Source organism: Astyanax mexicanus, chromosome 5 (genome assembly GCF_023375975.1).
Source record: "Astyanax mexicanus isolate ESR-SI-001 chromosome 5, AstMex3_surface, whole genome shotgun sequence".
Lineage (NCBI taxonomy): Eukaryota > Metazoa > Chordata > Actinopteri > Characiformes > Acestrorhamphidae > Astyanax > Astyanax mexicanus.
In genome coordinates this window covers 29,385,912-29,412,529 of record NC_064412.1, presented here as the reverse complement: position 1 = coordinate 29,412,529, position 26,618 = coordinate 29,385,912, and the positions used below count along the sequence as shown (strand labels likewise).

At 38.8% G+C, this 26,618-nt stretch overlaps 1 protein-coding gene across 1 annotated transcript; it reads right to left on the bottom strand.

Moving 5' to 3' along the window:
- Positions 1-25,018, bottom strand: cygb2 (cytoglobin 2). The gene is made up of 3 exons (XM_007252144.4): positions 24,596-25,018; positions 4,088-4,319; positions 1-3,044 (listed from the first exon to the last, which is right to left on the bottom strand). Exons 1-3 carry the CDS (start codon positions 24,736-24,738, stop codon positions 2,880-2,882), a joined length of 540 nt encoding a protein of 179 aa, XP_007252206.1. The 5' UTR covers positions 24,739-25,018; the 3' UTR covers positions 1-2,879.
- Between the last annotated feature and the right edge of the window lie 1,600 nt (positions 25,019-26,618).

The following is a 26,618-nucleotide window of genomic DNA, read 5'->3' as shown; positions in this document are numbered from 1 at the left end:
CAACATTTCAGATACAACTTTATTAATACTGCCAGTTTCTGTTCATCTCATTCACTATGTTAGTTTAGCACTAGTAACCACCCTATTGAACACCAGCGGTGAGTACAAAGAGAATAATAAACATTATTATTATTTTTATTATTATAATAATTATTATTATTGTTATTACTATTAATATTATTTAAATATCCATGGACATTAATAAACACTTTGCTTACATGTTTAGAAAAATATAAAGTCCAAGCTTTTGAAAAGACAAGAAATCACAAGGGGACATCTAGAGTACGCAAAGGAGCTGAAACTAAGATCAGATTACTCCTGTTCACTGTTTAACACCTGTAACAGTGTGTGTGTGTGTGTGTGTGTGTGTGTGTGCGTGTGTGTGTGATATTACAGTTAAACCTGGCAGGATGTTTCACAGATACCCAGCAGGTGGGCATAGCAAGCTAATGGAAACATCTTTTAGGAGGAAACTCAGAGTCTTGGAAAGAAAGAGAGAGAGACAGAGAGAGAAAGAGGGAGATAGAAGGGGGGGCGCAGAAAGACTGGAGAAGGTAAGGGAGTGAGGAGAGAGGGGATGAAGACAGAGAGAAAGAGCAAGCAGGAAGGATAGGGAAGGTAAAGGAGTGAGGGATGAGAGGATGAAACAAAGAGAGAGAGAGAGAGGGAGCAGGAGGGATGGGAAGGTGAGGGAATGAGAGATGAAGTGATTAAGACAGAAAGAAGAAGCGAAAATAAAGAGAGAGACAAAAAAGACAGAAAAAGAAGATAAAAGATATAGCCAGAGAGAGTGTGTGCATGTCTGTGTGTGTGTGTGAGAGAGAGAGAGAGAGAGAGAGAGAGAGATTGAGAGAGAGAGAGAGAGAGAGAGAGAGAGAGAGAGAGAGAGAGAGAAAGAACAGTACATTGCCATTTTTCGAGTTATGGATGGATCACAGAGACGTGTTTAATAAACAAGCTGTCAGAAGAAGTTCACTATGGAGACGAACATCAGCCCGATACACACACACACACACACTCATGCAAACACACACACACACACACACACACACACTGAAGGAAAGAAAGAGCAACACAGGCAGAAACTTAAAAAAAACCTTACACATTAATGATGTAAACCAAATGGACCACCATACACACACTCCAGTGGATTAGTTCATCTCCTGTGTGTGTGTGTGTATGTGTGTGTGTGTTTATTGCTAGGCTTGTGAAACTGACTATATGTGTATTTGAGAGTGTGTGTATGCGTGCCTGCTTTGCTTCCATTTGCTTGCACTGTTAATGCTAGGTTCACTTTGATGTGGTGAGCTGTGTGTGTGTTAGTGGTTTCTGTGGTGTTGATGTTGAGGACAGGAGCCACTGAGATGTATCATGGCGCCGATGTGTATCTGAAATCTTCCTCTACTTCAATTACCTGCCCCCTGAGCACAGGGCATCTGGAGTGGACAGTGGAGGAGGGGGAGGAAGGGAAAAATAAGATGATTTCAGGATGAAATTCATGAACACAAATGAACATAGGCATCCAATCCAATCAACCAATCAAGTGAGGTCTCTGAGGTCCAACCACCAGATATATACACTAAATTGTGTGTTTGTGTTTGGAGAGCATGTACTGTTTGTGTCAGTGTGAGTGTATATGTCTCGGGAGGAGTTTGTTTGCTGTAGGGTAGTTTGGGTTTTATTATGGCCCAGTTGGTTTCTTACTGTAATTGGCAACTGGTGGGGATGTAATAGACAGTCAAGGCTGGAGTCTCTGGATGTCAGCTAAGGCTGGAGTTTGTGGGTGAATGTCCAAGTAAAGTCCAGAGTCTCTGGGTATAAATTTGAATAGAGTTTTAAGTCTTCTGAGTTGAGTTTCAAGTCTCTTGGGTTTGAATCAGAATGTTGAGACTTGAGCCTGAGTTGAGTCTCAAATCATTTGGCCTTAAATCAGAATCTGGAGTCACTTGGGTTTGAGTCTGAGTTGAGTCTCAAATCACTTAGGTTTGAATCAGAATTGGGTCTCAAGTCTCTTCGGTTTGAGTTTCCAAGGGAGTTCTTGAATCTCTGGTTTTGTGTGATACCCAGAATTCAGGGTCTAGTTGTTGAGAATTTGAGTCTGTTCGATTAATTTAAGTCATGACCAATCAATTTCTCGCCACTCGTGTTAAATCTCACGTGTCTGGGGTTTGAGGCCAGGTCCACTCTTGTGTAATTGAGTTTTGAGACTGAGTTAGGTATAAGTCTCTGAAGTCTAAGAGTCTGGAGCCTCTAAGATGCAGGGGAGTTCTCGAGGTTGAGTTCTGAGCCTCTGAGTGGGATATTCAGTCCAGGTTTTAGTTCAGTTTTAAGTCTGTTTAAATGTCTGCAGTCTTCAACTGAACGTCTAAATTGAGTATTGAGTCCTTAGGTATGAGTTGAGTCTCAATCTCTGGGTGCCAGTCGAGTTACAAGTAACTGAGTGTGAGTTGAGTCTCAAATCTGTGGGTGCCAATGGAGTTTTGGTCTCTGGGTTCAAATCCAACTTATGTATTGAATCTCTGGGTGTGGATCAAGTCTCAGGTTTCAGAGTGCGGTTCAGGACAAAAACCTAAGGACACTGTTTATGTCATTGATATTCATTTAAGATATGAAATGCTTACACACAAACACAAATAAGACTATCATATGTGGTCAGTGTGGTTCTTATCAGGTTATAAACAGTAAAAATACAAACAAAATAGTATGTGATTAGTTTCCAGAAGATTCCTCCATCCTTTTTATCCAATGCATTTTCTTCCCGCCCTTCTGCATTTTGTTCAGTCCAAATGGGTGTTAAAACCAGTCTGTTTATGTTTTTTGTGTTTTTGTGTGTTTCGATATGTATGTGTGTATTTATGTGTGCATGGTTGAGGCTGGTCTCAGACAGCTGAACTGGAGAGCTTGACCCAGCCCACTTCTTGGTAGGCTCCAGTGATGTGCCAGTAGAGCACCGCCATCAGTTTGGTCCAGGCCGTCTGCACCTCGGGGGTGAAGCACTCGCCGAAATCCTCTGCCAAGATCTCCAAAATAACCCCACTTAAGATCTAAGTAAGAGAGAAATAAAAAAATTAGGCTACAGGTTAGGTTAGGTTTTTAGCAAGGAAACAAAGACTGTTTTTCCACTGGAAAGCCGAATGGTTCTGAGCACAGAGGGTAACCATTCCAGTGGCTTGTTCACGTGGACACCATTCAGCTTGGAGCGCTCTCAGCATGGTTGGATCAACAGACTTTAAAACTGAGGGATCTGCCCATATGTTTTTCAGGCCATGCTAATGCATCCCATAGCCATTATGCTATCAATGTTGCAAAGCCGCAATAGCAATGTTGGAGGAGCCCGCAACAGCAGGGCCTGGGAGAAGACTTGCTTTTACTGTGGTAATAATGTTATATTTAGTTTCTATGCTATATTTTGCAAATTAGCAAGCGGGAATGAGCCATGACACATCTGACCAACCACTGATGAGACAGTGTGTCCTGATTAAAGAAATTGTAACGAAGCTAACAGGCCTTCACTGTCTTCACTGGACTCTGTTATGGACTGTCCCAGACTTCCCATGTCTCCTGGAAGTTGTGGGAGTCTACTGCATATCAATAACGGCTCCCTGATGCCTGCAAGTTGGAGGGGGGGGTCCAAGTCTAGGTGCAGGGGTACCTCCCTGAAATTAATTTTTGCAACTTGAAATGTCTGCTGTCCTTAGTAACCATTTGGCTCCACAGTGGATAAGAAGCCATAGGTTTTGATATTTTTACAAACAGTTGATTCAGCGCTGACTGATACACATCCATTAGTTGCTAGTTGCATTATTTAGTGACCAAACTTTCCATGAATGAATGGAAAAATGCATAAATCTAGACAATCTTAGAGGTTTAGAGAATTGAACAAAGCTCCATTATAATCTCTTATCAAGTGAATACAGTGTTACATATTTTTCTTGAACTGAAAAGGCTGGATAGAGTTTAGAAAATAATTTTTCACACTGGAAAGGGTTCCTGGCTCCAGAACATTTTGAAACCTTTGGACTAATTGACTAAATCTAAGTTAAAGTAAATGTAAAACCATTGCTTTAAGCTGCTGACAGACTCTTACCTTGAAGTACATGGGCTCCACTTTGTGTTTGAGTGCATGAGCCTTCCCAACCAGCGCCAGTACAGACGTCACCTTCTCTGGGTCATGGAGGTTCTCCACCACTGAGTTGATGGCGTTCATGACTCTGCAGGCGTGCTTCCTCAGCTGGGAGCTCCTCTCCATCTCTTCAGGATCCTCCATGTCCTGGAACTGACTGAAGTACTGCTTTGCCGAGGGAAAGTTCACGAAGAACCTGCATGAAAGTGCACAATGAAAAATTGATAGGAAATTGTTATGACACAAAAATACTGATGGTATTTGTATTCAGAACAAAGACATCTTTCAGTATGAAATCCAGTATGAAAAATACAGTTTTTACTGGCTAAAATTGACAATTAAACGAGTAAAATGCAAAACATGGCCACGCAATGTAGTTATTGCTTTTGAATGTGATAGCCTAGATGTGGTGTAAGGTGAAATTCCCTCATTTTAATCAATACTGTATACATACTGGACATGCTAATATAATAAAACATTGGCATCCATTGGCAGTCATACATATACCCGCCATAACACCACCTCCACCATGCTTAAAAGTTTGTAAACCGTTTAGAATGATCTATATTTCTACATAAGTGCAGATGCAGCAAAACAGGCCCAAGCCATGATACTACCACTGCCATGTTTAACAGATGGGATAATGTTCTATTACATTAATGCAGTGTATTCCTTCCTTCAAACATAATGATGAACATGAACACATGTTGTATTTTGGTCTCAGCCATCCACAAAACATTTTTTCAATTGCCTTGTGGCTCGTCCATGTGATTTTTAGCAAACTGCAGGCGAGCAGCATGCACACCATTGCCATTCAGCATTCTCCCGATGGTAGACACATGAACATTACCCAATGTTAGAGAGAGGCCTTCAGTTGCTTAGAAGTTACCCTGGGGTCCTTTGTGACCTTGCCAACTATTACATTTCTTGCTCTTGGAGTGATCTTTGTTGGTCGACTACTCTTTTACCACATCATTAGGACACCTAGTGTATTATTAGTACTTGCACGTATTAAAGGAGACATGTGCTAGTCTTCACCTTCCTAAAATTGGGGAGAAAATCATTTCATTGACATCATAGTTTTGACATGACTGCATTCCTTATAAATATGTAAAATATTTTGTTGGAAGGATGAAGACAGTGAAAAAGCAGATCAAAGTGTGCATATACAGTACAAAGAGTGTGAGTGAAAGAGCAAAAGATGGAGATTAAGAAGAATAGAAGGAGAGATGAAAAGAGAGAGAGATGGAGCAGCAAGGCCCTAAGCTGCATGACTGCACAGCAAAGCTGAAGTGGTTCTGAAACTCCGACAAGAGGGATGTCATTAAGTCACAGCAGGGAAAATGAGAGGCAGGTGCAGAGAAAGAGAGAGAGAGATGCACAGAAAAAGAGAGAGAGAGAAAGAAACACTGCCAATATTTCACTCGGTGCATCTCAGCCTGCCAGAATGCCTCAGCGCTGATTATGAACATCCCATAATAAACAAGCAGAGCGGGAACTGGACTAATAAAGCGCAAATTGTGTAACCCTGTTTCTGCTTGAGATTCAACACCACGAGTCCCGCTTCCAGCTCTCGGAGCTCGCCGTCGCTCCCTCAAGAAATAATTGAACAATGTAGACATGCTCACTTTCATCAGGGCGCCGACTGAGAAGCTAATTAATACACTTTTATCGAATGGAAACATGAGGCAGGAAGCTCACGTCCGAGTTAGCTGGCTATTAGGCCTCGTTATAATAACAACGGCTTTTGAAGACAGAGCTTCTCCGTATTGCTAACACGCGCGCGCGGCTCGACGATTGAATGCCTCGGTGGTTTATGTGAAAGACTCTCTGACAAAAGAAATCCGGGAGGAATGTATATGTTTATATGAACGGTGCCAATAGTAAAGCCTTTCAAACCGTCCACCGCAAATGGAGTTTACGCGAACCCTGCACTGACCTTCTTTGTGAATGAGTGTTTATGTAGGGGGGGCTATTTTAAGGACGATCTAAACATGCCCCTCTTTAGGAATCTTAATAGATAAGGTCCTGATGGCCCACAGCCAGGACTGGATTCTGTCCCATCCATTCCTCAAAGCCGACAGTGCTGCACTAATTTAGGGGTAACAGAAGCAACACTGTACTTGAACCCTATACTTGACATAACCATTTTGTCATGTTTTGACGTCAAATATTGTTGTAACTGTTGACTGTGACAGTTACCGGTAATGGCAGCAAGAGACCGGACATTGTATTACTGGAAATGATCTGTCATGATGACTCAGGACAGAATATGGCATCTGCTATAACATATATGTTGAAGTAAACCTTACTATATACTGCTCAAATCTAACCTCTAGTTGAATATGTATATACAGCTTTTACTGGCTAAAACTGACACTGTTCCAGACTACCTCAAACTAGTGAAACACAAAACATGTCCATGTCCAGTGTAGTTATTGTTTTTGAATGTGATAACCTAGTTATGATGTAAAGTGAAATACCCTCATTTTAGCTAACACAGTATACATACTGGACATGCTAAAAATAATCATACATTAAAACATCATGGGCTGCAAATCATTTACTGTCTATAACTACTCCTTCAAGCCAGGTTTTCAGTTTCGGCTTGTTCTTCGTTAATCGTTAGTTTCGCTTCAGAAATCATCCTGCTGCTTTTCTCAATAGTCACATTACCAATGGCTACAAATGAATCAGCTCCATTGACAGCCATACATACCCTCCTTAACACCACCTCCACCGTGCTTCTTAGATGTGTGATATGCATTCTGTCATAACACACACTTGCCAATTCATCCAATTCATGTCTTTTTTTTAAAACAGTAAATTCATACAGTAAATAACTTGAATTATGTTCTGTTGTGAAAGTGTGGAACAGAATGCATCTTAAAACCAGCTGCTACCTGTATATTTAACAATAGAATTTCCTAGGAGCATATTTAAAACATTTCCTAGATTTGACCCAGTTATAGACTGTAAAAAGTAACATATAGAATCTACTCAATATATTTGAAATTTGAATTTGTTTGGGTACAGTTCACTCCGTATTCTGAGTAAATATTACCTGAATCAAACAACTAAGACACAAGTTTCACAACTAAGTTTCACAAAAGTTACTTCTTTCTTATTTGTCCTATTTGTATAATAGCCAACCCCCCACCGCTAACTCACCAGTGTAGACTCCTGCCTATGAGGCTACTTTCCCTTGGGCATTCAGGCATATTTTATATAATGGTTGACTGATTTATAACAATGTTTGTAGGGCATAAGATCAAGTTACCATTTTCTTTACCCTGAAACCTGACTTTATGCTGGCTGAGAACTGCAGTGCCAGTGTTATACTGTTCATTTACAGTAATATACTGTACTGTAATTCATTGGCAACTCAAGCATTCCTTCAACATTTTGAATACATGTGGTTTTAGTAAAGAATAAGTACAGTGTTAGTGTATTTATTTATGCCAAACCCTACTCTAAAAAGACTGCAGTTACTGTAATTAACGTACAGTAAAATACTATTGTTATTATATAGTAATATGCTGTTATATCACTTGAATTGCTGTACTTTCACAACCTTTTACTGACAACTTTTTTGCTGTTAACTTACTGTAAAATTTACAATAAACTTTTTTACAGTGTTGTTGACTAGCTTGGACAGGTTGATTATGCTGATCAGCAAAAACACCAAATTCACACACACAAACATGCACACATCCTATACTAATTGAGAGATAAACTAAGGTAATTGACCAGAATGAGCATCATTAGTTCTCTGTGACTATAATTATAAGCCTGAGTCAACCAGCTGGTCAACCAGCATTATGAACCAGTGTAACCATCTTGATGTCCAGGTTGGTAATGCTGATAGAATAACCATCAAATTAGTCCATCAAACTAAATTAAATCAACATTATGGTTGTCAAGACCAGAGCTGGTAAACATCATTGGGTTTGAGTGACCATCTTTGCAACACCTTGACCATCAAAGACTAGCTTGGCCATCTGAAACCATACAGCAGCAAAAGCTGGTCTTGAGTCAGATTTTTCATCAGGGCAGTGTTTTCCAAGAATCTCAGTGACAGTTGAAACATCTATTAACCGGTCCTATTTAAAGCTCTTGTGGGTCACTAATAATAAACATGAGAGTACCAGTAAATCTCACATCAGGCATGACTGTAATGGATACCACACCAGTTCCGTAAACAAAAAGAAGTGTTTCCTATTTTCTTGAGTAAAACAATATCTTGTTGAAAGATACTGTATATCTGTCTCATCTAATTGAACCCGTCTGAGTGTTATTTTACACGATCAAGACTAAGCAGGAGGCGTTTCGCTCGTTTGTTAGCTTTAGCCTCTGGCACTAGTGCCGGATTGCTCCCTTGATGCTTTGGCTGGCTCTGAAATGGAATGGCAGCTCTTGGCTGACCATGCATGGTTTCTCCAGCTGTCTCTGTGCTCTGAAACACTGCAGAGTAGCCCAGCGGTTGTGTGCTCAGTAACTAGCATGAAAAATGCTCACAGCTCTGCAAGATTAGCTTGAATGAAGCTAGCGGGTTCAGTGGCTCAGTGGCTCCTTATGCTCTGAGATGAACGCACTGTGTGAGACATTCAATGCTAGCCATCAAGAGGCCTATTCACATCATTTTTAACAGCTAAGAGACATTATGTTGACATATAACATGACCTATGGGTTTGCCTAACTACGTTTTTGCCACTGGGTCGTTATCAAAATTATCCTCTTTTTGCATCCCATAACAAAATTTTAGTTTTTTAATATTTTTTAATATGATGAAAACATGGTTGATCTAGAGTTGCAAACATTTTTTGATTGTTCATGATGACCTTATTCTGATTCAAAGATACATTTAGATGTTCCTTATTTTTTAATTACCTTGATATTTTACTATGACAGTGTGGACAGTCTAAGCTTTACCTCAGTAAAATATGAAACAATATGAGAAAAGTGAAATAGAAAATTCAGTCTCTTGAAAATAAAACAATATGAAGGTAATGATGTCATGGATTTCAAAGGTTGCTTTCTTAAAGGGATGAGGTTAGACACAGCTCTCATACATGGCTACATGGCTTAATAATACATGGCTACATAGCTAAATGAATGAAGAAAATACCTAAATTATTATTAATCATCTTCAAAATTTTCAGAAAATGTGGTAAAATATAGATTTTAAGAATATACACCGAATAGCTAGCGTGTTATGAGGAAAGCGCAGCGACTCAAATCTGATACATTAGCTAACAGACGCTTGTGCTGACCTTGGGAGTGATGTGGGGAGAGAACTCGATCTACCTAACCAGAAAGAGCAACCACAATAGTGCTCTCTGGGGCTCTGGCTGCTGATGGCAAGCAGCATGATCTGGATTCAAACCGGCAGTTCAATCCTCAGTTCATGGACCACTCAGAGTATATATATACTTTTATTTATAAGTACATATTATATTTATATATAAGTATATTTATAAGTTAAAATATTTGATTGAAACTACAGGTGAGTTTTTTATGTACTTTGTGATCATCTTACTTTGATGTCAATTGAGTTTTACTTTTATGAATTACATATGATTTATCATATGCAGTAAAACACAGAACAGTATGTGAGTACTGCAGCCGATTTTATATACCATTCACCCAACAACGTTTTCCCGTATTATCTCTTCAGACTTTAGAATTATTACCCACATTGATTCAACTGGCAACACCCCATGATGGTTCTATACAAACCTGGCAACCTGTGGCCGATGCATGATACATTCTGATGCTAGGTGGGTGAAAGCAAGGCTGATACAAGGTTTTTGCAGGTGAATGCATATTTGACTGGTGTGTGGAGGGTGAGTGTAAGTATTATAGTTAAGCTAGAGCAGACCAGCGATATTCTAATTTTTGTTTTGGATACCTGGGCATAAGCCTTGCGAAACACATTTAACACCTAACAATAAATATTGTGCCGATTTAATCTTGTGAGATCACACCCCTAGTATTAAACTTTTTGTTGCTAATTAACATATTTCCCAGATATGGAAAATGGGAAAGCTAATTCTGTAAAACACTCTTTTTTTTTCTTTTATTTTGCTTGTAAGATATGGGTTAAAACAAATGAGCTACTTTGGTCATATAGGTTATTAGGGTACATGTAAGTAAATGTGTATTTAATAATGTTGATACATTATATAATAATTTAGGTGCATTGTTCAAGAGATACAGCATTTAACGTCCTCCCACCCTCACACAAACACATTAACACACTGTCACCCTCTTGAAGCCCCAGGCCACATTAGCTCAACTACTGTGAATACCTGTGCATCCCCATTGTCTTCTATTTGGAAAAACAAAATGTGATCAGCTTAAATAGCTATATATGAAAATTGAATATGAATATGTCAAAATAATGGATAATTATCCTCAGAATATATTCAATAAATTAGTCAATAAAATCAAGCTTCCATACATTGTACGATTTTGTTTCATTTCAAACTATATTTTTGCTGTCCATTACATATACAATAAGTCACCTGTTGGTAACTGTTTACAATGAAATGAAAAGAGTCAGTTTATATTAGTTGAATAGTCTGATAATTGATAGAGCCCTTATCAGCACCACTGTGTGCTTCCCTAAATTTGCTCAAAATCAGGTGCAGTTTCTATGCAAAAGTAAAAAAGCTTTAAAAAGTTGGATGAAAAACATGCTCTGGCTGAAGAACTCTTGTATCCAGGCTAAGAAGAAAATGATGTAACTTTGTTTCTTCACCAAACCATTCCGTTACTGTGATATAAGGTCAAACTGTGGCTAAATCCATTTGACTCCTATAATAAGTCACTTTGATAACTGGAACCAGAGTAATGAGCTTCGTCTGTACCAATGGGGTAAAAATATGCATGAAAAATTATGGCCTGTTCCTGTCAGTTAATGTCTTATTACTCAAACTCTCATATTAGAGAAGAGGTGCTAAGAATAGAAGAGCTTCCTCTCAAGGCTATGAACGCTACGCCTCCTGAATCTAAATGACTTCATGCTGTGGAGCCAACGAGCCCTTTTAATCAGTCCTGAGTTAGTTATATAGATTAGACTTCAGGATATCTTGGTCAGGAATGCTTATTCAGTGTTCAAGTGTTTCTGTTGACCTTCTAATAGAGCTTAATTGTAAAACCAGATAATCTTAATAGATTTTGCCCCATCAATGCCTGTAAGCCGACTGTGCTGCTCTTAGATATGGAAGTTTGGTAACACTATACTTGAACCCTTCTGCATATCACTGACACAATCATACCATTAAAAACATGACATTTCTATCATTTTCTCAAGTTGTGATGTCACATATTGTCAAATATGGTAACAGTTCTCACAGATACTGGTACTGTGAGACTGGACTGGATTGTAATACTGATGACTCATGATAGTACATGACATCTGCCGTGGCATTTTTATGTAGTGTAAGCCTGGATAAGTTAAACTTACTTACACAAATTGATAAAACTAAAAACTTTAATTAATTCGAGTTAAAACTTTAATTAAAAAATCTTTTTTGGCCTAAATAGTAAGTTAACAGAATTGTTTTTTTTTTTTTTTTCTTTCTTAATTGCTTATTATAGCACAATAATTCTACTTTAATAGTCAGGTGTATAAAATACATTTGTATTTAGAGCTCTTTTTTATTTTGTTTACCTAAAAATATAGAAGTGAAATGCTCATAGAAAACTAGAAAAAAATTAATTAATTAGAGTGAACAGTATAGAGCAGGGGTGGGCAATAGGCGGCCCGTGGGCCAGATGTGGCCCGCAAGCATGAAACATCTGGCCCGTGAGGTTGTTTGAACTATAATGAACGATAATAAAAAAAATAAATAAAAAAAATGCTTCTTTGGCAAGCTTTTATTTACACTCCTCCCCTGTCTCTCTGTCGCACTCGGCATGACTTTAGTTCTTGTTTTTCCCACTGTTCTTGGGCTCTCTATCTCCTTTTAAGAGCATTTTGTCTTGGCTGTGTCCCAATTCACTAGCCGGGTCAGCAATAATGTATTGGACTGCAACCCTAACAACATGGGTTCGATCCTGCATGGGTTTACCTGCTTTGAGATCAACTGTTCTGCAATTGGGTTCAACAACCCTCTGGGCTGGAGAGCTACTAGTCTGTAGAACTCCATTCCATTACACTTCATTTTCCAAAACAGAATTTTTATGGTTTGGAAAATATTGGTGTAGAGCATACAGCCAACACAGAGTTAGCAGCACAGAAAATTGTGCTTGCTCTTACGGCTTACAACATAAAGGCCAGGTAGTTAATCATAATATATGAACTACAAGTTTACCTAAGGTATCCTGGGGGAAAGACTACACACTGACTGTGAGTTTCAGAAACTGGAGGACATATCCAATAAGCAAACAGTTGGTGCCAGTTGTGGTGGACTAAACTTAATTATTATAAGTTGATCCAACTCAAAGATGCCGACTGAATTTGTGTGGTTGCAAATGTTCAACTCTTTACTAATGCTTAAATATATATCCAGTTTTATAAAACTTCATTTATTTGAGTTCAAAGTAATTTTGTGCTTACAGTGTGCATGGTTACTAATATGTACAATGTTTGGCTAGATTAGCTCTAAACCAGTATCAGCCTGACTTATCTCATCAACCAGTGTGACTTAGCTTACTGACCTGCTTGATGGCCTGTTGCTGTCAGTTAAAATCGTATTACCCCTCCGGGTGGGTAGATGGTGCTCTCTCCCCACATCACTCCTACGGTGATGTCCACAGCACAGGGCGTCTGTGAGCTGAGGTATCGGAACCGAGTTGCTGCGCTTTCCTCCGAGCGCGCTGTGATGCTACTCAGCAATGCTGCATCAGCAGCAGCTCGAAAAGAAGCGGTGGCTGACTTCTCATGTATCAAAGGAAGCATGTGCTAGTCTTCACCCTCCTGGTGTGTTGGGGCATTACTAGTGATAGGGGGAGTCCTAATGAGTGGGTTGGGTAATTGGCCGTGTAAATTGGGGAGAAAATGTTGAAAATTAGAAATAAAAATATAATATAATAAAATATTATTACTTAAACTGTCATATTAGACAAGAGGTGCTAAGAATAGAAGAGCTTCCCGTCAAGGCTGTGAACGGTACACTTTCTTAATCAAAATAACTTCATGCTGTGGATCCAGTAATCCCTTTTAATCAGTCTTGAGTTAGTTGTAAGAATTGGACTTCATGATATTTGGGTAAGGAATGCTTCTTCAGTGTCCAAGTGTTCCTCTTGACCTACTGGAAGAGCTTTACTGGAAAACCCTGGGGCTTGATTATGCTGCATATGAAGGGTTTTGGAAAATTCTTGAAGGCTTCAAGCAGAAGATCCAACCAAGAATGTGTAAACATGCTTAGCTATGCTGTGAATTCTTTCAAGCATACTAAACTACACCAAACAGAAGATAATATATTGTCTTTGAAGGTCAGGTTTTCCGACCTTTAGAGAAGTGCCATATGGGTTGGCGAATGCCTTTGGTGGTCTAATTGCATTTGTACAGCTTGATGACATTGTCTGAGGCGAGTGTCAGTCCAGTCACATGGATAACACACCATGTATTCTTACATCTAGATCTGTGCCATTGATTTTTTTCCTTGTTTTGAAAAGAATGTGGGTTAATTAACACAGGGTAAAATGTAACATGGTCATTTTATATGGCTAAATACATTCAAGATGGACAAGCTTTTGGTCATTTTCTCATATTATCAGACATATTAGAAATTTTGTCTTGGAAGCTGTAATGAAACTCTGTTTGGAAGTAGATGAACAGCTCACATTGAGAGCTAGCAAGGTTACAATACAGCTTCTATACATGGTGATGGTAGAGACATTAAAAGCTTGCGGACGTTTTGTCAGTGGACTCCATGATACATCATATCATCTTTTAACCAATCACCTCCGTCTACCTGCCTTTAAAACATGACTCACTCATTTGCTCTCTTTTACCGTGTTCTGATGTGATGTTGCGTTTCCCCAGGATGGTCCCGCTAGTTGCCCAGAGGGAAATTATGCCCCCCTGCCTTCCGAGCTCAGCAGGATCTGCATAGTATTTCTTTCACACTGTCTCTATAGACATTCTGGTAGAACTTTACACATTTGAAAATATCATACACCCACCTATCAACAGATCCTAACACCTAATACACCTAACCTGCCACTTCCTTCCTTCTTCAGCATTTTACTGTAATAGGCCCACAACACCTCCAGAAGCACAACAGTGATTAAAAATTATTTATTTGACATTAAAACTACCTAATAATAGGTGAAACCCTGTGTCACCAAAGCAGCTCTGACTCTTCAAGGCATGAAACTTTATGGTCAAGTCCTCAAAATGTGTTTTGTGGTATTTGGAACACCAAGATCTTAGAAGCAGATTCTTTAAAGTAAACAAACTATACATCTTTTTACACAAGTTAGAATCGGTCTATGGGCTACACAAAACCTTTTCTTGAAGTTTCGGTCACGTTAAGAATTAGCCATTTATAAGCTCGATCACTTTTATGCAAATAAGCTGTTGCTGGCCATGCCATGTTAGTGCCATTAGTGCCATTACATCTCTCTTATGTCCTGACTTGCCACAGACCCATCCTTCAGATTAAGTTAGCGAGCTAATCATGCTGTGTACTGTGTGAAATGGTGGATCTTCAACTGATCAAGTGGCTTTGGTGGGGGTTGATGGTTAAAGGGTGGGTACGAGGGTGGTTCTATACAGGTTTTCTTATTGTGACTTTACAATAAGGAAGCTGTTCAAATGCTAATAGAAGCATATGATTCCTGAGAACAAACTCTTTCAACTGATTCGCAGAAAATGGATGGATGGATATCTTTCAAGCTTGGAGTGTAAATGGGGCAGTCGAGACCCAAGTGAAAATACAAAAGCACACAAAATGTGACTTTTGCATAATATTCCCCCGTTAAGTCCTGCAGTTGTTGAGGTGGAAGCTTTGATTGCTGTTTCACTGGTTACCCTTCCTTAGTAGTTACTGACCACTGCATACCAGGAACCCCTGACAGGACCTGCCTGATGTTTAGGAGATGTTCTGACCCAGTCCACAAAGCAGCTTTAGAAAACTCCTTCAGAGCAAGAGGACGAGACCCTGAGATGAACCAAGATGTAAAAGGGGAACCTGTCCTCTGGTCAAATATTAACTTCCTTCTCAACTGAGAACATCACACGAATTCCGATTTAGCTGTTTAGACTGAGTCGCACTGCTGAAAGTAGGACATGCATTAGATTTCAATACCTTCTATTAAAGTGGCCCAAATCAGAAATGAAACTTTGGATTCAGTGCGTTTTTTGCTGTTCACATATGATACATTTATGTCACTTTTACTTGCTGTGTAAACAAATTCAAGTCAGTATTTAGATAGATAAATATTAGATGTTTTGGAGATATGTTAGCATTACTAGCTAAAGAACGTAGTTTAACCATTGAATAACTGGCACTAGTCCCATACAGCTTCAATAGTCTGATTCTGAGTATGCAGATTTTCTAGCGATTAGCACTGGGACGAAACTCTGCAAGAGCCAGGAACCCAGTGTAAGGCTTACTTACGGTCTCTTAAAGCTGGTTCTTATGAGTCCAGCTAAGCTTCGGCTAAGAGACTGGATTTAAACACCTCCGCACTCACGGGAGACCCACATCTGAGCAGTCCTTCAGCTCAGAGCTGCCCATACAGCATGCCAAGAGAGACCACACATGCACACACACACTATGGGGGCACTGTAACACTATAGTACATCAAAACACTTCTGATGGTGCCAACTCAGACTACTGCCATCCTGAGATAAGACACACACACGTACGCACACACCATATAGAGAATAGAGGCATTGGCTTATCACTTCTAACCCAAAATTGTATCATTGTTCCCGACAGTCATTCTGGCAAGCCGAGGACTTCTATTTTAACGAGTCCTCAGGGTTTTTACTCATTTAGAGCGGTGTGTGTGTATGTGTCTCTGTGTGTGTGTGTGTGAACTCCTTACCCTACAGACCTCAATACATTATTCCACAGGGATAATCTGTAATGCAGAATACTCTTTTAAACTATAAGCACATTATTCTTTACATATGTATATACATTATATTGCCAAAAGTATTTGCTTGTGGGAAATAGTCTCATGTTAATTCTAATTCATCCCAGTGGTGTTCTATCAGGTCTAGGCCAGGACTCTGTGCAGGCCAGTCAAGTTATTTGCTCCGCCATGTCTTTATGGGACTTGCTTTGTGCACTGATGCGCAGTCATGTTGGAATAGAGAAAAAACATCCCAAAACTGTATCTGCAAAATCTCTTGCTATGCTGAAGCATTAGGGGTTCCTGAAAAACAATACCACACCATAATATCCCCCCTCTACCAAACTTCTGAATGCACACTCTGGTGTGCTATTCCAACAGAACTCGTCCACTCACAGCTCAAATTGTTGCCAGACTTTTTTGAGATATTTTTAATTAGCTGTTAAAGGAGAACTCCAGTGTAAAATTGACTTTTGCTGTAGTAAAACATGATAAAAAAGTACTTACCTTTGATGAATAACACACCTCCTTTCCCCCACAGCGTTGCGAGATCCAGAAATTTTAACAGTTTGTACAAACACTCTTCAGACTGGGTGACACGGGGCATAATTTGCCCCGATAAATAGCTTTTTCCACCGTTGTCCAGGCTCAAAGTAGCTCCACACTTCCTTGCTATGTCATTTTCAGTACAGTGATGGCGGTGCTCAGAGCTGAAGCTAACGTTATGGGATGTAAAGTGGTTTATGTAAAGTTATGTAAAGTGGTTTGTGTACAGTGTTTTTTAAGTTTTTTAAGTTCTTAATGCCTCGTTTTGAATGTCAGGTCTCTCCGGATTCTAGCAAGGAGGTGTGGAGCTACTTTGAGCCTGAATAAAGGTGGAAAAAGCAATTTATCGGGGCAAATTATGCCTTATGTCAACCAGTCTGAAGGGTGTTTGGACAAACTGTTATAATTTCTGGATCTTTGAACGCTCTGGGAGAACGGAGGTGTGCTATTCAACAAAGGTAAGTACTTTTTATCATGTTTTACTCCACCAAAAGTCCATTTTACACCGGAGTTCTCCTTAAACACTCCACCCAGGAAGTGCGTGAAAATATTCAAGCTGCATGGAATTGATTAACACAGGACTTACATTAGGAACCTCTACAACTCCATGCATTACACAAGAGTTACACACAACTTCTGTACTTTGTGTGTAGTTGAAGCAAATATTACCCATATGAATGGCACTTCACATTTAATAACAATTATTTTATTAAATCATTTTGCTAAATTTTGACCAAAATCAAAATCACAAAAAATACATGAATACTCTACATGCTTGCAAACTGCATTCAGAGATTTATTATGGTAGAGCTGATTTGCTGATATGGTTTAGTGTGCAGTGTGATTGGCTGTGGCGTAAAAACATTAATAAATAATTTATGCAACAGGTGCTGTGCCAAATTATATCTCTCCTGCACAACTGCATACATAAATTTAGATTTAGGTGACTGCTGAGTGTTAGTCTAATGTTAGTTAAATGTTTTGTAATATTTTATGTCACCTATAGGTCACTATTTATCTCTAGTACTTACAGTATTTTGTATAGTACATACCTCTTTATGTAAAATAATGTCAGTGTTTCCAATGGAAAAATTATCTCCAAACCGTTCTTAACTTTCAGTGGAAGTTAATGAAATAAGAGTTAATTTCAAGGCATTTTGGAGAATTTCTATTGGTCCACTCAACAAGAATTTTTGACACTGTGTAAGGAACAGTTTGTGTTCAATTTATGTATCTAAAAATCTAAATATTTTAATTCATCGACTACAACTGGGTTAAATTAATCATGTGTAAATGTGATTTTTCACCAAACCATTGCTTTAAATGTAACCACTGTCTCCTCTTTAAAGTCGTTTCTTTAAAGAACCCAACACATAAAACAGCATCTAACACTCTGAGCTTTTCTCACTTCTCTATACCCTGTTTATGTTCAGTCAGACTGGCATGTCCATTTCTCTGAGCTTTTCTCACATCTCTTGGGGATACTCTGCGAGAGCTTTGCTGAATTTGAGCTTCCTAAAGAAGATAAGAAGCACTGCACATTGCGGAACATGTCCTCCCTCTTCCCACGAGGCTGTATTCAATCAGGTGAGGGTTAAAAATAGTGTGAGACACAATGCAGTTTTGGCACGCCACTCGCACACACCAAGTGTGGAGAAAGGCTCTTGAGAGCTGCGAGAAAATGTGTGATGGCACTTCCTTCCTTCCCGGGCACCATTCCACCCTCACCCCTGACTAGACTATTTCAGGAGGCTGCGCTGCGATGGAGAACGTGGACCTGCTGCGGACAGCGAGAGTAAGACAGACACTCTTCTTCAACGCTTTAGTGCAATGCAAAATATGACATTCATCATAAATTTAGCTAATTTAAGACTAAAATTGTCTCAGTTTGAGACTTTTGTCAGGATATTATATTAGTAGATGTTTTTTTATTTGTTATTTGATATACAGTTATGATTAAATATGTAAAAAGGAAATATTGATATATCAAAGTATCGCAATATTTTATTTTACAGTACTGTACCTACAATTTTTTTAAAAACACAAGCAAAGATGTGATTGAAACAATATTTGATTTAAACAATAATTAAAATTATTTGACTTAAACAGTAATACAAATTTAATACAAAATTGTATACTATAAAATTTCCCCAGTGTGTACAGTGGGGAAAAGTATTTGATACACTGATGGTTTTGCAAGTTTTCCCACCTACAAAAAAATGGGGTGTTCTGTATTTTTTTCATGCGTAAAATTTAACTGTCAGAGAAAGAATATAAAAAAATACAGGAAAATCACATTGTATGATTTTTAAAAACTCAAAAGAGAGCTTTTAGATTTTAGCGCCATCCCAACCATGGCTGGGTCTTCCATCATGAAAATGACCCAAAACACACAGCCAGGGCAACTAAGGATTGGCTCTGTAAGAAGCATTTCAAGCTCCTAGCCAAGGTCCTAAGTGGCCTAGCAAGTCTCCAGACTTGAAACTTATCAAAAATCCATGTAGCTAAAACTCAATGTTGTCCAGTGACAACCTTGAAATGTAAAAGAAATGGAGAAGTTTTGTATGGAGAAGTATCGAATACGTATTTTTAATGAAAAACAATGCAAATCAATTATTATAAAAAATAATAGTGTGATTTATTTAGTGTGAATTGTAAACACTGTATTGTGATAGGTTTTGCATCACATATCAAGTTTTTTGCCAATACACAGGCCTAATTAATCTGTTAAACTGTTAATCCTGAATTTTCTAAAGTCAGCCAAATCTGCTATATATATCACGCATTATCTCAAGCTTATCACAATATACATTTTTTTTGTCACATCGCCATCGTCGTAGCTCATCCCATTATACTGCCAAGTCTCTTTGCCACATATATCACAAGTTAACAGCACCTTAACTAGCTAACAAGACCTAACAAGACCTAATACATAATCCATATTATTGCTTCCAATGAAAAACAAGTATCTCCAAAATTGTGACTTTACAGGAAAGCTAATTTCACAAACCACATGCTTTCACAAGATGAGTGCTAAGTAAGGGGTAGCTGTTGATTGAATTGAAGGGTGTTTATGAACAGGCACGGTATGCCCCTATCGCTAGTATTGGAAGCCCGTTGGAAGCATCGGATAAAAGCACTGTATTTCTCAATGCTAGGAATGAATGGAGGTGGGCTTTTTAACAAAGGTTCGTACTCATTATCATGTTTCCCTATACCCTGAGTCCATTTAACACCAGATTTCTCCTTTAATATGACATTGATTCCACCATGAGTATACATTGAAATTTAAGCTGATGAGATGGATATGTACCAGCTGCAGGTTGTACATGTTGTAAGCTGTCCAATATATAACGCCTTCACCATGCCAGTGTTCTCCTGCTGCTTCTGCTCACTGCTATATGTCTCACACTACTTGCACACAAGCACATGCATTTATACAGGCAGTGAAGAAACAAGGAACGCAAAGTGAATGAGCATGCAGCTGCTGGAAGGCGTTCAGCCAGCTGATGATAGGATCTGTTTCCGAATGATCCTGGAAGTGCTCAGACAGAAATGGATCTCAAATGAGAAAATCGCTTTCCCAAGTGCTCAATCACACACTTCATGAAACATTACGATCGAGCCGGGGACGGTGGCCTCGCACTGTTTCTGTTCTAGCAGGTAAGAACTGCACCAGGAATTCTCTTCATTCTGGAAATGAAGGTGCCACAAATTAGGGATGCACAATATTGACCAAAAATATGTACAGCTATTCTGTTGGATATCCTGATATCAATATGAGACATGATTAATAAAGACACTGAATTTTCTTAGGCTCCTTTTCGGAACCTGGCTTGGCTGCACATTTTTTTGTTTGGTGTGTGTGTTACTGTGGTACTTACTCTACCTCACTCAACATCAATCTACTTTACTCTGCCTCGCTCTACCTCCAGCTTTGTTATGTCGTGTGAGCATAGCTTACAGCATGACTAGAGTATTGCTATTTGAGTTTGCTGTTAATCATGATGTTATTACAGTTCTTCTGATGTGTTTATCGTCTTCTGCTTCTGTACTCTGTTCTCTTGTTTTGTTTACCTTCCCATGTGCTCTTTGAGCACATGACTTTGTTGTATTATTGGTCCTGACTCCGCCCTAGCCCAGGTGTTGTCATCTGGTGTCTTGTTTGTAACCCCACCCCCCTTGATTCCTGCCCCAAGTGTTCCTTACCCTCTCTGTGTATATATAGTCGAGTCTTTTGTATTTTTTGTGTTCCATAGAATCGCTGTGTTTCATGTATCCAGGTCTGTTGTTTTGTGTGCTTAGTCTGAGTTGTGTTCTAAAGATTCCATTTATGCTTGTCAGATTTGTTTAGTCTCAGTGTTGTTACTGTTATAGAGTTTCTTGTTTTCTTAGTTTAGCCTAGTCCTAGTTCTTGTCTTAGTTGATTTAGTATTCCAGTCTTGTTTTTTAGTTTTTGCGTTACCTGTGTTTGCTTTCAGTTTTGTTCTTGTGTATCTTGTTTGCTTAATAAATTGTATATCTGCACATATATATGTCCTACTCATCCGTAACAATTTACAGTCTATTTTATATATACATATATAATATAAATGAGAGTAAGGAACATTTTTTAAATGTTTTAAATGTTAAAGTGTACATATAGGTTCTTTACGAATTCATAGGTTCTTAACACTAAAAATGATTCCTCTATGGCATTGTGTACATTGTGTGATTTAAAAAAAAATCCATGATGTGACAAAAGCAGAAATCTGCTATTCTTTCTTGATCACATTTTTTTGCTTCATTGTTTATGTTTATGCACTATGCAGTATACGCATGCACTAAATATTCTGCACATTAGTATTTTGTTAGATTTTTTATATTATTATATTATCATTTATTGTGTTACATTGTTATTATTCTATAGAAAATCTGAGACTTGGAAAGTTATTGTTTTCTGCGAAAAAGAGGTTTACAGATGGTATTGTTTATATTGTGGCATTGTTTTATAATGTTCGAAACTGTTAACAATTAATTGTTGTTGCAGTAATATATTCTTGAAATTAACATAATAAAATATTTATCAGTGTTTTTGTTTTTGTAGAAAATAGTTATCAAAAAAATACCATGAAATATTGTGAGATTATTTTAGGGCCTTTAGGGGATTCTGGTGATTTTGATGTCTGGTCTCTCTGTGTGTCCCAGTGTTGCATCATATCTTTGTTTGGACCCCTGCCCCCTACAGTAGCCATCCTTAAATGTGAGAGACACATAAAACAACATAAAAATGTAGAAGAGTGGACTAAAATGTAGAGAAGACACTGCAGTAATCTTATGAGGACTGGACTTAATCTAAGACTAAGACAAAGTAAGACATAACCATATGATCATATCTGCCTATGAAATATGCCACTCGTTAAGGAATTTAAAAATCTAGTCTTTCTGAGAGTTTTCAACAAGAATTCATGTAAGTGTATGAAGATTGCAGTAATCCAAGCTGTTACCTTGTTCAGATAGATTTCTGATACCATATTAAACATGCCCAGTACAATACAGCGTTTATACACGGTTAATCAACACCATATCAGGGTTGAATCAATATTATTAATTTAGAAATATAGATCAAAGATAATATTTCGACAGTGTTCCAGCATCTCACTTTTCAACATTTAATAAACTCCAGATTACATTGCATTTTCATTCTACATTATATACTCTTCAAAATGTATGGGTCTTCATTGTTTTGAAAAAGCAGAGGTTACAAAAGTCGCCACCTGGAGGAAAATGATCAAAAATGATTTGGCATTGCTGCAGTTGGTCAGGTCTAGGTTCAGCAACATTATGTGCTGAAAGAATGAGGTCAGCTGACCACCTGAATATACTGAATATAGACTAGGTTATTCCATCAATTGATTTTTTTTCCTCCCTGATGCCACGAACATATTCCAAGATGACAATATCAGGATTAATGGAGCAGGAATTGTGAAAGAGTGGTTCAGGGAGCATGAGATCATCATTTTCACACATGGATTGTTCACCACGGAGTCCAGATCTTAACCTCATTGAGAGTCTTTGGGATGTGCTGGAGAAGACTTTGTGCAGTGGTCAGACTCTACCCTCATCAATGCTGCTGCAAGATCTTGGTAAAAAATTAATGCAACACTGGATTGAAATAAATCTTGTGACATTGCAGAAGCTTATCAAAACAATGCCACAGAGTAATGTGTGCTGCAAGCAAAGCTAAAGATGGTCAAAACAAATATTAGAGTGTGATTTTTTTTTGAGGGGGGCCAGGCAGTGTATATTAAACCATCAACAAACCTCAACAAAACACCTCAAGCATCTCAAAACACAACTCAAAGTTTCTTCACAAACTTTACATGTTGTTTGTTTTCTATATTCAACATATAAATTGAGATCATTAAAGTGGCCTTATTGTCAAAATATAATACATTAAATGTCATTAAATTAAAATCATCACTGAAATCAACTTACCTTATATCAACCACATTTAAACAGTGATACTTTTATATGGCAGCTTATGTGGCTTTAACCTTGGCTGATTGGCTACATGTATGGAGTGAATACAGGTTTCCTATACAGATTTTTTTTTTAATTAAAGACAATCTGAAAGGTATTGCACTTTGAGAAGATGCTAAACAGCTGAAAAGATTAAAATAGTAATTGTGGATATTGAGTACTAGTTTTGTGCCAGTTACGGTCCACTAATAAAGTAAAACTGTGTCTGATTGTACACTCTTTTAAAAACGTAAATATACTATAAATGGTATACTATAAAAGTGTTGCCATAGAACAGGCGTGCTGCTGGAGAAATTCTCTCTAAAGAAATCAGATACAACACACCTGGCGTTTAATACTGATATGTCGCTGATTTTTTTTTTTTTTTACCTAAATCAGGTGTTTTGGATTAGAGTTGGTGCTAACTCTGCAGGGTGGTAGATCCATGACCAGGACCAAGCGACCCTGCCAGAGAAGAAGCCATTTTTGGTCTTTGGTTTTGGTCTAAAGAACCATAATTCTAATAGAGTTGTATGAGTATGAGTAACTTTTACAAAATCTACATTTTATAAATTTGACCAAAGGAGCATGGTTCCCCCCTTATAAGCCTTCTTCTTCCAGCTCTGATAGTTTTTTGGTACCACTTTAAAATAAGACTACCTTTATAAAGAGTTTATAAATGGTTTGCAATTAATTTATTAATGGTTACCAATTAGGTTGTAAATGCATTAAATATAATTAATAATCAGTTATAACACATACATAGAAAGGGCAACAATGACCTGTTGTTTGTCAAACTCTGAACCCACATCCATCTATATCGTTGCCCTTTCTACGAATGTGTTGCAACTGATTATTAATGATTTTTAGAGCATTTACAACCTAATTAGTAGCCATTAACAAACTAATTGTAAACCCTTTATGAAGGTAGTCTTATTTTAAAGTGGTACTGTTTTTTTTTTCTTTGTGACAGTTGCTACCAGATTGAAGAGTGTAGCTGCTTTTGCAACATCAGATGTAAAAAGAAATACAGTACATTAATAAACCTGATTGGATTTGATTGGACCTTAAGAAACATCACTTGATGTACAGGTTCTTAACACTCACTACTACTGTATCTCTACTACAAATGTGGTTCTTTATGGAACCAAAAAATAATTTTCTCTAGCAGTATTTGAAGAAATAATTCATGTAATTTATCTTTAATAGTGCATCGACGAGAGTGATAATTATGTGACCATGAAGTACCATCAACTATTAATCTATCCTTAATAACACAAAATATTAAATCCACACGAAAGATGGAAAACAGATGGAAAAAGTTATTAACAAATTAAGTGTGTTTTTGAAAAGACCCCTAAGAAGACCCCTAAGAAAGGTGCGTACCTGATGAGGATGGCCACGCCCACATCCTCACAGCTCTCGTAGACTCTTGCCCAGGTGTTCTGCACAATGTTGCACTCCAAGTCGCTGAGTGGCTCGGCGCGCTCCCTCCGCTCCGGCTCATCCACGTCCCTCTCTTTCTCCATCCCGCAGGCACAAGGTGGGGAGCCCGGTCCAGAGCCAGGTGATGAAGGGCCGATTAGGGGCTGGGGGGGTGGTGAGGGGCGGCGCAGGAGCCGCAGGGGGCAGCAGGAGCGCAGGGCAATAGAGCAGAGAGAGCAGAGGGTGTCCAGCCTCCCTCTCACCCCTTGCCCCTCGCTGCACCCTTGGGCAGGCAGGATGCCCTCGACTCCTGACACCCGTCTATGGACCAAACAAACACTGTCTTCCTTCTTTTTCTTTCTTTTTTTCCCTGTATCTCTCTTTCTGTTCTAGTCCTCCCGTGCTGTACACTGTTTTAGCTCTGTGCTCTCTCTCGCTCTCTCTCTCTCTTTCTCTGTGCTCTGTCCCTCGCTCTCGCGCAGATGTTGTCGCCGCTCTGAAGTTGTGGCTCTGCGAGGCGCTGAGACATGGAGAGTGAGGAGAGGACGAGAGGGAGGGAGATGACGGGAGGAGAGTGGGTGTGTGAGAGAGAGGGGGAGAGAGATTGGAAGAGATGGAGAGCAGGAGAAAGGGAGGCATGAGGAAATAAGGAGTTGATGGAGGAGAGAGTGACAGAGTGACAGAGAGAGAGAGAGAGAGAGAGAGAGAGAATGGGGAGGGGGAGAATTCCTGTGTTACCTAACAACCCTTTCCTTTCTGTTCTTTGTCAACATGAATGCTCTCTCTCGCTTTGTCTTTGTCGCACATATTCTCTCGCTCTCTCTTCTGGGTAGCCATAAATTACAAAACGAAGCAAATTTCTTCATGGAAAAGTCACACAAATTGCACTACGGATCTGTGTGTCCTCCTTCGTGGAACTTGCGCTATGGAGTCACGCTTCGTCCTTCGTGGAACACTGGAAGTCACATAGACATCCAGAAGCACTGATGCACAGTGCTGATGCTCATTTTTCTGTTGCGTCCAATGGTCAGTCAATTCTCCCACTGCTCCCAATTAATCCCACAGGTTCTCATGTGACCTGTCCAACCAGATGTCAGGCTTCCCTGTCACCTGCCACAGATAAACCATCCACCACCCAGTTTATGCCATCTGCCTTGGATAAGTTTCTCACCTTTCTCTACCAAGTATGCTAAAGTTTACCGGAACTCTAATTGGCAAGTTTCAAATTGCCTTTATCAGGGAATATAAATTATAAGTTAAGCATATTAAGCTAGCCACTACACTTCCACAATACTTCAAAGTCTTTGAAGAAAGGCCTGGGTGTATTCAAGATGGTGGAAGTTTTTAAATCCCTCTCCTAACACTTTTGAAATTGTTGCATCTTTTTATTTGCTATCTACCCATTTGAACAGTCTCTCCATGGTCTCTCTTCTTGGTCTGGCCAGCCATAGAGTCAGCACTTGGGTTCTACAAGGATCATCAGGCAAGAGAAGAGGAGGTTACCCCCTCAGTTCACATTTACTCAAATTAGCCTCATACATTGTACTTTCATATTGGGTAACAGCAACACATAGTCATTAGGTTAGGAACCATAGCTACCTTCAACCTTCAGCTCCTTTAGACAGCCAATTAAAGTGGTTGTAAAGGGGTTAGCTAATGGCTCTTAGCACCTTCTGGCTTCCATTGTTGGCTTCCATTGCTGCTGCTGTATTATTATTATTATCATTATTTAAGACTACTTAATAATAAATAAATAATTACCCCTCACTATTTCTATAGCCAATATTCCAATTATATCAATACTGTTTAGTGATTTTTATCTTTTTAATGTATAAGTAGATTGACCTGAGGAGGATGGGACCCCTTTGTTAGAAATTTGGCCCTCAGGATTCAGCAATAAAGAGACTGGACAGCTTCAGCACTGACTTAAATTTACTGACAAACCCAAAATTATGAGCACAGCTAAGTCAATCAGAGCCAGTCT

What these genes read in the sequence shown, in the direction of transcription:
- cygb2 (XM_007252144.4), bottom strand. Translation starts at nt 24,738, where the DNA reads ATGGAGAAAGAGAGGGACGTGGATGAGCCGGAGCGGAGGGAGCGCGCC. An exon ending in GGCGTGGCCATCCTCATCAG is followed by an intron (nt 4,320 to 24,595) that starts GTACGCACCTTT and finishes ACTTTCATGCAG; the next exon opens with GTTCTTCGTGAACTTTCCCT. An exon ending in TGGAGCCCATGTACTTCAAG is followed by an intron (nt 3,045 to 4,087) that starts GTAAGAGTCTGT and finishes TCTCTTACTTAG; the next exon opens with ATCTTAAGTGGGGTTATTTT.